Below are 12850 nucleotides of genomic sequence, written 5' to 3'. Positions count from 1 at the left end.
CTCCTGTGGACTGTGACAGCCTGTCAGAGCTGAGACGGTCTGGAACAATGTCAACCATACCCAGAATTCAGTTCACCTCCTCATTTAAAAAATCCCAGCGAACGAGCAAGAGAGAGAGTTGACGAGGGAAAGGTTGTAATATGAACGATGGACAAAAAAATTCTCACAGTAATTGAGACCGAAAATGAATCTGCTCTTTTCAATTCTGAGAAATTCAAACAGGTATTGCACAAGATACAAGCTGAGAAATCAAAATGAGGCAAATACGGAGACATGAGCTGAATGCCAATTCATATACTACAAGTCCTAAGTAGTACGCAAGATTAGGATTAATGCATGCCACACTAGTGTGGTGAAAACATGTAAAAAAAAATTTTTTTTTGTTTCCACTTATAGTGTTAAGTTTAATCAACTTGAAATGTGAAGTTGTCTTAACTGACATCTTGGATATATACAATATTATATTCTAGTGCTAAATGTGTAGTTTTGATAGCTAATTGCAACTATAATTTTTTTGCAGTCTTCATACTCTACAACAGTATATGCTTTCCAGTCACCTCCCGCAAAGTACATACATTTAGGCCTAAATTTGAAGATTTATGTATTTGAATTGCACATTAAATGTTAACAATTTCAGTTTGGATTGCAGTTTTAATATAAGCAAACAAATTATATATATACATATATATATATATATATATGCATATATATATATATATATATATATATATATATATATATACATATATATATACATACATATATACATATATATATTTGGAGTTGTAAGACAGTAATATGTAGATTGGGATGCAGCCAAATGGGTTTGTCCAAATTACTATGAGAAATAGTAGTGATGTTTACACCACAAATTCTAGGTAATGTTTTCAGAGAAGAAAATAAATAAAAGAGATCTTCCAGAATCATAACCAAATCACAATCATTGATAAACTGCAAAAAAAAAACCCTCACAAGATCCAGAACTACAAGCATGTGTATCATTTCAACCCACCACATCAGAGAGAGAAAGAAAATTACCCGTTGACCTATTGGTCATGCTCTAGTTTGCATATCAAATGAATTCTCCTCCCTGTGTGTGTCAGGTCAGAGATGAATTGACCTGGAATATCTGGGAACCAATTTATTTCATTAGGAGCCGCGAGACTGGGATCACACGGCCTGAGCGCTGCACTCCCGAGCAAACGCAGACACTGAGGTTTTTTTCTGTAACACTGTTTATAGGACAAACTCCAATTTATGGCAAATTATGCCTTGAAAATCATTAATTTTTAAACATACAAAAAAAAAAAAAAACTGCCCCAAACACAACACATACTTTTAGTTGCGCCAGTGCTTTTCTGGAGAATCAACATACTATTTTTAGGCCTAAATTTAAGATTTATATTTGAATTGCATATAAAATGTCCACCAATTTGGATTACACAGTTTAAACAAACTAATAAACATAATGTAATGCATATTTGTCAGTCACACAAAAGAAACGGGTAAGAGTTATTTAAATAAGCATACTTTCAAAATGCATCATTTAAATTGCTTAGCATAAATCTGTTAATTGTGAGAAAACTCATTTATGTATAACTGACAAATATGCATCTCATACAAGTTTAAATTAGTTTGTCAAAAATGTGGTATATAAATAAATGGAAATTTTATGTGCAATTCAAGTACATACATCTTAAAATTAGGTCTAAATACATATATATATATATATATATATATATATATATATATATATATATATATATATATATATATATTGAGACGACTCTACATCTTTCAATAAGACGTTCACTACTATAAACATCTTCTGTTCTTTATAACTGCTGTGCAGCCAAAATTATATACCAGTTATCACTGTAAAGCTGCTTTGACACAATCTGCATTGTAAAAAGCGCCATATAAATAAAGTTGGCTTGACTATAACTGAGGAAGAAGTCAGATTTATTATCTGTAGTAGTTGATAGGCATAAAACCATCATCTGCTTGTTCCAGCTAACTGCACAAACTTTTTTATAACAACACAACAAAGCCAAATTACTAACCTCGCAATTCACTGAACATGAACTCATGGACACACTTAAGTAAAGACTGTTTATTAATACTCTGAACTGTTTTGCTGTATACTGGGTAAGTACAGGGGTATTTACATGACATCATTTTTGATAAATAAAAAGAGCACATGTTGCCGGTTGATGGCACTGTAGTGTTTCAAACAAATGACTAACATTCTAAATGAGAACATTTTAGAATCATCTGTGTTCCGCACACCAGAAATATTGAAATTCATGAACATTTTTAAGGCTAGCATTCATGATTCATTAGTAGCATGACTTTGGCTGCCTTGAAAAAAATATTGAAAATATGAAGTTTCACTCTGCTCAGTGGGCAAGAATAAAATGTTTTTAATTTGTTGGTTTTGCTTATTAAGCTGATTTCTGATGGTCAATAAAAATATGAATTAACAGCAGTAAAATGTTAATAACATCAAACAGCCTCACTGAATGGATGGTAAAAATGCGGAATCGGTCTTTGGGGTCTTTTTCGCGCCCTGATGATTCAGCAGGAACTTCTCGTGAAGTTCTGCGGACGGATTCTCACCACTGTCTCTTTCTCTTAAAACATTTTCTGCCCTGCAGAGTGTTCGATAAGTCTGTTACCATGGAAACCGAGACACGGTGACAGGGTCGCCTCTCCGGTGCGGACACAAATAAACGAGAGGGGACATGAACGAGATGAGAAGAGAAGAACGATATGAGGCCAGAATGGGAAAAGACGTGAAAGAAACGAGATGGGAATGAGGTTGAATGGAGAAGTGTTCCTCTGGGACTCCAGATCTCGATCTGGCTGTAGATCCATGTGCAACTTCAGGACCTGAAACACGCTGAGCAGGTTCCTCCGCGGCTGGACTCCTGCTGCGGCGAGATGGTTTCTGTAACCTCTGACTGCAGCAGATCATTCTCATTTGCTATAATGTGCTTCACCAGACAGTGTGCTGCCTCATCTATATTAATATTCTCCTAGAGAGAGAGAGAGAGAGAGAGAGAGAGAGAGTGATACCTTTCCTGTCAGTCTTCACACACCTTGTCTCTGGCTGTGACTGCATTAATTAGCTCGTGAATATTCATGAGTCATGACACACTGTAACAGAAGGGCTGTGAGTCAGCAGAAAGTGATTTTGTCAGCTCAAATGAGACAATCACACTTCTTTACGCACAAACACACGTGATTCACTTCAATTAACCGCCTGTAAAACAGCCTAGAAGGTCAGACGGCAAAAAATAGATCATCCAAAAACATTCAAGTTCAAGTCATCATTTACTCAACCTTGTGTCATTCCTGGACGCTTTCCAAAGACTTCTTTTCATCCACGGAGCACAAAAGGAGTCATTAAACTGTGTTTCAGCTCACTCACTTTGCGTACATTATCAGTCAAAGGATTTTTAAAATGATTTTATTAAGCAAGGACACATTAATTTGAAAGTGACAGTAAAACATTTATATTTCTACTAAAGATTCTATTTCATATAAATGCTGCTCTTTCTATTCAGAATCCTGAAGAATAAAATGCATCACTGTTTGCACAGAAATATAAAGCAGCTCAACTGTTTTCAACATTGATAATAATCAGAAATGTTTCTTGAGCAGCAAATCAGAATATCAGAATGATTTCTGAAGGATCATGTGACACTGAAGACTGGAGTAATGATGCTGAAAATTCAGCTTTGATCACAGGAATAAATTACATGTTAACAAATATTTTTTAAAAAATCAAATAAATGCATCCTTGGTGAGCAGAAGAGACTTCTTTCAAAAACATAAAAATCATACCGACCCCAAACGTTTAAATGGTAATGTGCAGGCCTAAATTTAACATGCACCAAATGCGTTGGCGAGTATTTGAAACTGTGTCAATGACCAGTTGGTCAGTAATATTTTTATAAATTCTAACAATGCAAAATTGCTCAAGACAGTTAACCCTCTGGAGTCTGAGGCTGATTTGGGGCCTGGAGAAGTTTTGACATGCCCTGACATTTGTGCTTTTTTCAGTTGTTCATAAACATATAAATGACAAAAGTGTCATTACACTGTATTCAGCACAAACTAGGCTACAATAATATGTGAGGAACATGTATGTACATGTTTGTGTTTTTGAAGGAATAACGTTTATGCGTGGTTATTGAAAAAACAAAAAACTTAAGTCACTGAAATAAGGCCAAAAAAGTATATTAAATCTGTATTCACGAGACTTCTGGGTATTGGAGGTTGTAGACTAGAGTTTTTGCTTCAGAATTATGTAAAAATTATGCTGCCTACTCCTTCATATAAAACAATATATTGATTTAGTTTTTGTAAGACACTTTTTGTCAAGAAACACAGTATGCCTGGAGGCGTGAATGATCATGAATAATGGGCCATTTAGACCTGACAAGACAAAAAAAATCACATAATAATGACCTGAAATGACTTGCACATTAATGAGGCCTTTCAGTCAGGTAGGCTGTGAAATAACCCTCTGTAATCATGTCTCAGCTCAATTTAAAATAATGGTATTCTAATGGTATCAGAGTCTGAACAATTATGTTACCTCTGTGGCATTTCATATAGGCTTTTAGCTTAAAGCATGCACATTTGGAGAAATATTGATGGATTTTTATATGTTTATTTTACAAAAAGCACAGCATTTTGTTTTTACTCTGAGTGTACTCAAATGAAAGAAGATATTCAACAGATTAAAATGGTGTATAACTCTTAATTGTATGTGCAACATTGACGGAGTATTTTGAGTCTCTTTCACATTGGTAAGAAAAAAAACGCGGTGGTATCGCCGGCGATACCCTCAGACCTCAGAGTGTTAATGACGGGGCAGTGCTGCATCGTCACAAAAGTTTAAAACTTGCCAATTTAAATAATTTATTCAATACCCAATTCATTATTCACGGTGTGGGAAGTTTTCTGTGCGCAATCATCCGAAGCACGCGCCCAGAAATCCACGTCTCAAGCCCAGAGTATACTTCGGCCATTCGCGTTCCACGCACTGTCATCATCAGGACGGTCTACGGACATCTGTGCACATTGTCCGCGTGCAGCCCAATTTGTGTGTCAGCGCGTACAACAGGGCGTATGCGAGTGACTTGAGCTTTATGCGCATGTGTCTTTCCACACTCATGGCCAAAGAAGTATCCTTTGAAAGGCTTGGCCGCTCAAATATTCACAAGACTGTGCGGAATGCAGAAAACAGTATACTGGATCCATGCATTAGCTCTTAAAGTGACAGCAGCCTAATATTCCTGCTGTTGTTTAATGTTAATCAAACAACAAAGAACAATCACTCATTGCTCTTGACTGAATAACTTTTGGAACTTTAATAAGGATTAATCTGTTTCATGGCTGGTAAAAAATATTTTTGGCCAGTAAATTATTGTAATATAATTGTATTTGCTGCAGCATTAATATGAATGTAGTATATAATTTAACAGCGGGAAAGATAGCTATATTCAGTGTTTGTGTGTGTCTTGACTTTACAAATAAAGCCACAATAAGCTCATGGAGCGAACTTGTCAATCATTATTTTGATGGATGATGCAGAGAAAACTCTGACCAATAAGAGGACACTTGTACTCGCATGTGACTTGCATAAACGCATTTTGGTACGCTTTGAAATGTTGAAATGTGAAAGCGAACCGAACCAAGAAGAAAATGCAACAGTGTAATGAATTTAGTCCCTGTTTCGGAACAAAACACCCTCAAAAGATTAGTTCACTTTAGAATAAAATTTTCCTGATAATTTACTCACCACCATGTCATCCAAGATGTTTATTTCTTTCTTTTTTCAGTTGAAAAGAAATTAAGGTTTTTGATGAAAACATTCCAGGATTTTTCTCCATATAGTGAACTTCACTGGGGTTCAACGGGTTGAAGGTCCAAATGTCAGTTTCAGTGCAGCTTCAAAGAGCTCTACATGATCCCAGGTGAGGAATAAGAGTCTTACCTAGTTAATCGATCAGTCATTTAAAAAAAAAAAATAATAAAATTATATAACCACAAATGCTCATCTTGCACTAGCTTTGCGCATTATGTAATCATGTTGGAAAGGTCACGTGTGACGTAGGCAGCACCTAGTGCAAGACGAGCATTCGTGGTTAAAAGGTTTTTATTTATTTTTTTAGAAAATGGATTTAGAGAATCAGACCCTTATTTCTCATCTGGGATCATGTAGAGCTCTTTGAAGCTGCACTGAAACTGACATTTGGACCTTCAACCCGTTGGCTGTAATGGAGAAAAATCCTGGAATGTTTTCCTCAAAAACTTTAATTTCTTTTCGATTGAATAAAGAAAGACATGAACACCTTGGATGACATGGGGGTGAGTAAATTATAAGGAAATTTTAATTCTGAAATAAACTAATCCTTTAAGTCACTGGCCATTAGCAGGTGTGTGTTTTAGGCCCTGGTAGTGTGTACAGTATATTCAGATATGATTCAGTTTGAACATTGATAAAAATTAGTTTTCTTCATTAAAGGATTAGTTCACTTTCAAATAAAATTTCCTGATAATTTACTCACCCCCATGTCATCCAAAAAGTTCATGTCCTTCTTTCTTCAGTCAAAAAGAAATTAAGGTTTTTGACGAAAACATTCCAGGATTATTCTCCTTATAGTGGACTTCAATGGCCTCCAAAAGGTTGAAGGTCAAAATGACAGTTTCAGTGCAGCTTCAAAGGGCTTTAAACGATACCAGACGAGGAATAAGGGTCTTATCTAGAGAAACGATCACTCATTTTCGAAAAAATTGCTTTATATAAACAACTGATCACCTTCCAGGTGCTTCCGCCAAAACTGCACTTTCGTATTCCTCAAAAAGCTTACGCTGTATGTCCTACGCCTTCCCTATTCTACTTATGGAAAAAATGGAACTGGCGCTGTGTTCGTTCCGTAAGTAGAATAGGGGAATAATCGTTTAAAGCCCTTTGAAGCTGCATTGAAACTGTAATTTTGACCTTCATCAGTTTGGAGGCCATTGAAGTCCACTATAAGGAGAAAAATCCTGGAATGTTTTCATCAAAAACCTTAATTTATTTTCGACTGAAGAAAGAAGGACATGAACATCTTGGATGACATGGGGGTGAGTAAATTATTAGGAAAATTTTATTTGAAAGTGAACTAATCCTTTAAAACCTTAAAGAAAGTGTCAGTTTGCACATTCATAAGCTTGTCTGTGTGTCAGAAAGTCAGGTTGAAATGACATGAGGGTGAGTAAATGATTACAGAATTACATTTTTTGCTGAATAAACAATGTCTGAGATCCTTGTGAGTGTGTGCTGTGGGATAAACGAGTCTTTCAATTAAACCACAAAGCAGAACAGAAACTAGATCATATTTATTCTAGTATCCCAATTCTGACCTTTTAACCTCACTGATCTTGAATCGTCTTAAATCAGTGTTCACATCAATATCGGCTGTCAATAAATAAACTCAGGGTCTTCAGATGTTCATTACATACCTTGGCTGAAGTTTCAAACCATCCCACGAAGCCGTTCTCCTGGCAGAACTGCTCCATCTTGATGCCATTGTTGGTGAGAACGTCTCTGCCCTGATCACACTTGTTGGCGAGCAACACAGCCGCCACGTGTTTGCCGTTGGATAAACTCAGCTTGGCGTCGAGATCCTCCTTCCATTTCGTCACCGCCTCGAAAGTTGACGGCCGTGTGACGTCAAAAACGATGAAGGCTCCCATGGCCTCTCGGTAATACACCCGCGTCATGTTCCCGAAACGCTCCTGGCCTGTGGAAGGAGTCGGAAGACACCACATGAGAGTCTTCTGTAAAACCACCTATAGCCTACAGGACGTGTTTTTCATGGTAATGAAAGGAACATACACGCATTCTATCACCACAAAGACAACAATGAGATGTTTATTATCAGTTGAAGCCTTGGGTGAATGTGAGAGAATTTCACCCTCTCTACATTTCTTCTCCCTGATCCACGTGATCGTACTTTGGGATTCTTGTACACATTTCCAAGGATCCGAGCTAAAGCCTGGATATCATTAATGAGGAAAAGCACATTCCAGCAGCTCATATTGATCAACTCCACTGAGCTCCAGCCTCACGCCGTTAAACTTAAAGCTCTGATCTGGGCCACGACTCAATGCTCGGGATTAGTGTCAGAAGTTACTGGAGTGAAGTCTGAGAAACACTGAAGAAAGCAGAACTCAGAAAGAACAATCTTGCAATGGAAACTAATGCAGTCCTTTATGAGAAATAAATAGTTGCCCTTTAAAACAAATGCCAATAAATGCCACTTGATAGCTTATTTTAATTGCCCAAATATATCTAAAATCGAGTTCATTTTTTAAGATTTATATTCAAAACATCAAAAGTTGCTTTAACCCATTTTAGCCCACATTTCCTTTTGTAAGTATTTTTCTAGATGATATCCATGTTTTATATCTCAAATACATGCAAGAAAACAACCAAATAAAGGATTTCAAGAACAAAAAAAGGTATTCACTTCCTTCCCATCACATGAGGCTGCCAACTTCCAACCCTACTTCCAGGAAACATGATGAAGGCAAACCCTCTCAAAGAAACATAATTTTCATGATACTAATAAATATGTTTTGTTGAGATATATATATATATATATATATATATATATATATATATATATATATATATATATATATATATATATATATATATATATACATAAGACCAATCTTACAATATATCTATAGTTTTTGGCAAACTTAGTCAAAACATGATGAAGGCAAACCCTCTCAAAGAAACATAATTTTCATGATACTAATAAATATGTTTGGTTGAGATATATATATATATATATATATATATATATATATATATATATATATATATATATATATATATATATATATATATATATATTTACATAAGACCAATCTTACAATATATCTATAGTTTTTGGCAAACTTAGTCAAAAGTCCAAGCGGTAACTACAGCTGCCGGTGGGCAAATGCCTTGTAAGTACACAGCAAAATCCCTAGAGTTAAATCAACTCTGCTCAGAGTACATATGGTCCCTCTCTAAATAGTGTTAAAGTAACACTGAAGCAGAGTTAAAGTTAATGAGATAATTATACAATTAATTAAGTGATAATTGAACATTAGTGATGAACACCTGCTGTTAACAAGCAGAATCACTGAAGAAAAGAGAAAAACAAAAACTACAAGTGACTTTAACTCTGCTTCAGTGTTTTAACACTATTTAGAGAGGGACCATATGTACTCTGAGCAGAGTTGATTTAACTCTAGGGATTTTGCTGTGCATGGGGAAATGGGGTATACTGTGTTTGATGGCTTAATAAATCAAGATTATTAGTCTTGTTTAGTGTTTTTTGCTTTGATAGTATCCCACCTAAAACATACACTCTAAAAAATGCTGGGTTTAGAACAAATGGATTTGTTGTTTTTTAATATTCAAGAGATTATAAGCTAGATGCAACTTTTTGGGTTCACATCGAATGTTCTTCGACTTTTAAATCTGATTATGAATAAAGATTGATCAGTTGAAAGCAGTTATTTTGAGTTGGATGCCAAATGTTCTCCTCATATTGAAATTTTACGTTGAGGAGTGCATACAACATGTTTGTCGCACATTCAAATATGATTTTTGAGGGAAAAACAAAAACCTGGGGAAAATAAATGCAGAACATGTTCACATAGGATACTATTAACACGACTATATGCATGAAACCATTCAGGAAAAAAAAAAATGGGCACAAATGGGTTAAAACAATGTGTATTGTGGTTTGTAAAAAGCGCTATATAAATACATTTGACTGAATATCGTTCCTCACGAGCGAGCGCGCGCACTGCACGGTCATGTGTCCGTCGCCTATGTGAAGGAGATTTCCAAAAGAAGGAAGACAGGAACGTCGTTGTAAATAGGAGATGAAAAGCACAGGGACATCAGACAGGATAATGATTTGTCATTCTTTCATCTCCTATTCACAACGACGTTCCTGTTTTCCTTCTTCTGGAAATCTCCCTCACATGAGGGGTGAGCACATGACCGCGCAGTGCGCGCACTCGCTCGTGAGGAACGTTATTCAAGAGAGAATTGAATAAAACAACGAGGCATCGTAATTAGATTACGACATATTTGAATACGCTTGGTCCACATAGCAATTTTATACCACAATATATAATGCCTTTAAGTGTGTAGAATTCATTTACATCTTTCTATCTATAAATAGGCTACACATAAAATATTATACAAGTTCTTCACAACTTCAAGAATAAAAAAAAAATACTTATAATCACGAACATAATAATTAATGTTTGTATTAGCCTACTACACAAATTAATACAAATATATTGTGTGATTAAAATGTTTCTTTAATTATAATTATTCTAATCATTTTTAACAAATCTTGGGCTCAGAAGAAAATAGACAAATTAAATTAAATTAAATTAAATTAAATTAAATTAAATTAGAAATTACCGGCGATGTCCCAGAGCTGCAGTCGGACGGTCTCCTGCTCGAGGTTCAGAACTTTGAGCGCGAAATCCACGCCGATCGTCGCGCGGTAGTTTGGTGAGAAGTTCTGGTGCACGTAGCGCTTGATGATGCTGGTTTTCCCCACACCCAGATCCCCGATCACCAGGATTTTATACAGGTGTTCCTTCAGGTGATGGTTCTGCATGTTTGTGTGAGATGGAGCCGAACATGGACGCGTGTGATCTGCAGTGAGACTCTGAGGGAAGAAACAGAAACGCCCCGCGGAGAGAAAAACTCAACTTGTGACTCGTCAGTCGAGCATGAGACCAGAGACGTGAGGAGATGGAGGGGTCGAGGGCCGGTTGAAACTTGAGCGATTCGGAATGGTAAGTACAGTTGTCGATAAAAGTTACTTCTAAAGTTAGACTAAACACTAACAAAAACATACAATCACTTTAAAATAACTATGGTAAATGTTTGTAAGGGTGTCAGGACCACACCCCCAAGAACTTTTCTTCACTAATTACAGTGATAGAGTCTCAAAATGTGCAAAGACTGAAGTGTAGGCCCTATTATTTACACTTATTATTTATTAAGACAAAAGACTTTGTATCCTGAAATGAGGTGATTTAGTTGTGATTATGTCAGGATGTTGTGGCTTATTATATTGTTTTATTGTATATAATACAATTTTGATGGACATTTTTCCTAATGACTGGATAGGCCCATGCGGGCTGGGCACCATGAGTGCATGACAGTTAAATAAATAAGTGGTTACCATGGTAACCATACTTGCTGCCTGTTAAGCAAGCTCTCATCAATAAAATAAACACTCATGCTTTTGGTATTTTTTAAAGTACTTTTCAGCACCATGTAAATAAATACTATGGCATATAGTAATTATTCGGTACCATGGTACCACCACAGTACATTTTTGTAACGGGTTCCAATTATATTAAATTTACATTGGACCTCCATACTACAGAATAATGTGCTTTGGCTTGGATACGAATTTGGATTCAAGACACGAGAATGGTTAAAGGATTAGTCCACTTTTAAATAAAATTTTCCTGATAATTTACTCACCTCCATGTCATCCAAGATGTTCATGTCTTTCTTTCTTCAGTCGAAAAGAAATTAAGGTTTTTGATGAAAACATTCCGGGATTATTCTCCTTATAGTGGACTCCAAACGGTTGAAGGTCAAAATGACAGTTTCAGTGCAGCTTCAAAGGGCTTTAAACGATACCAGACGAGGAATAAGAGTCTTATCTAGAGAAACGATCGGTCATTTTCGAAAAAACACAACTGTATATGCTTTATAAACACAAAATATCACCTTGCACGTTTCCGCTTTCCGCATTCTTCAAAACGCTTACGCTGTGTGTCCTACGCCGTCCCTATTCAACTTACGGAACGAACGCGGCGCCAGTTTAGTTTTTTTCCGTAAGTAGAATTGGGAAGGCGTATGAAGAATGCGGAAAGCGGAAGCACGTTCAAGGCGATATTTTGTGTTTATAAAGCATATACAGTTTTATTTTTTTTTAGAAAATACCGATCGTTTCGCTAGATAAGACCCTTATTCCTCGTCTGGTATCGTTTAAAGCCCTTTGAAGCTGCACTGAAACTGCAATTTTGACTTTCAACCGTCTGGAGGCCATTGAAGTCCACTATAAGGAGAATAATCCTGGAATGTTTTCATCAAAAACCTTAATTTCTTTTTGACTGAAAAAAGGACATGAACTTTTTGGATGACATGGGGGTGAGTAAATTATCAGGAAAATTGTAAAAGTGGACTAAAGAGATTGTGCCGTTAAGCAGCACAGGTAAACTGCAAAAAATAATTCAGTTACCGTAATGCCCCCTAAAACCAAATTCTCAAGTAAGCTGTTCCTTTAAGGTCTAGAGGTGTTCCTTGAGATCATTGAGGCTATTCACTTATGTCGTGATGTAAGGTTTACCATTTCCAGATCCAAGCCTCTAATCCCTTCTGTTGAGAATAAAATCTCTACAGTTTGTGAGCACGATTTATTCATGACACATTTAAGCCAAGCTTTTAATAGCTCACAGAGTGCACTATAGTGTCCAGGCTCATGGCATCCAGGACACCAATGGGGGTTATGCGTAACAAACTTCTGTATTCTGTAAAACGGGTTGCATCACTTCTGGTGCTTCTCCAGGGCTTGGCAATAAGGACGTCCCAATGGCTTCGGGCCAGGGTTAATGACGATCAGGACAGTTGTTGGAAATGTCGGGCCAGTGCTGCATCATCATGAAAGTTTATCATTTGCACATGGTTTTAAGTCAGACTCAATTCAGTACTGTGAGAAGTTTAGTGTGCATGTAACAG

The 12850-nt window shown here is 36.4% G+C and overlaps 1 protein-coding gene across 1 annotated transcript; it reads right to left on the bottom strand.

Annotated features, from left to right (window-relative positions):
* Positions 1 to 2872: 2872 nt before the first annotated feature.
* On the bottom strand, positions 2873 to 10706 carry rab38a (RAB38a, member RAS oncogene family). The gene is made up of 3 exons (XM_067364639.1): positions 10505 to 10706; positions 7522 to 7802; positions 2873 to 3038 (listed from the first exon to the last, which is right to left on the bottom strand). The coding sequence occupies exons 1-3, from the start codon at positions 10704 to 10706 to the stop codon at positions 2886 to 2888; spliced, it is 636 nt and encodes a 211-aa protein (XP_067220740.1). The 3' UTR covers positions 2873 to 2885.
* Between the last annotated feature and the right edge of the window lie 2144 nt (positions 10707 to 12850).

The sequence above is a fragment of the Chanodichthys erythropterus genome, chromosome 17 (genome assembly GCF_024489055.1).
Source record: "Chanodichthys erythropterus isolate Z2021 chromosome 17, ASM2448905v1, whole genome shotgun sequence".
Taxonomy (NCBI): domain Eukaryota; kingdom Metazoa; phylum Chordata; class Actinopteri; order Cypriniformes; family Xenocyprididae; genus Chanodichthys; species Chanodichthys erythropterus.
This window is presented reverse-complemented; position numbering and strand designations above follow the sequence as displayed.

Bases quoted from the DNA above. Each gene is read 5' to 3' on its own strand.
- rab38a (XM_067364639.1), bottom strand. From the start codon at position 10,706: ATGCAGAACCATCACCTGAAGGAACACCTGTATAAAATCCTGGTGATC. The intron at 7,803-10,504 runs GTAATTTCTAAT...CTCCTTCCACAG, and splicing joins GCAGCTCTGGGACATCGCCG to GCCAGGAGCGTTTCGGGAAC. The intron at 3,039-7,521 runs GTATGTAATGAA...CTCTCTCTCTAG, and splicing joins GGTTTGAAACTTCAGCCAAG to GAGAATATTAATATAGATGA.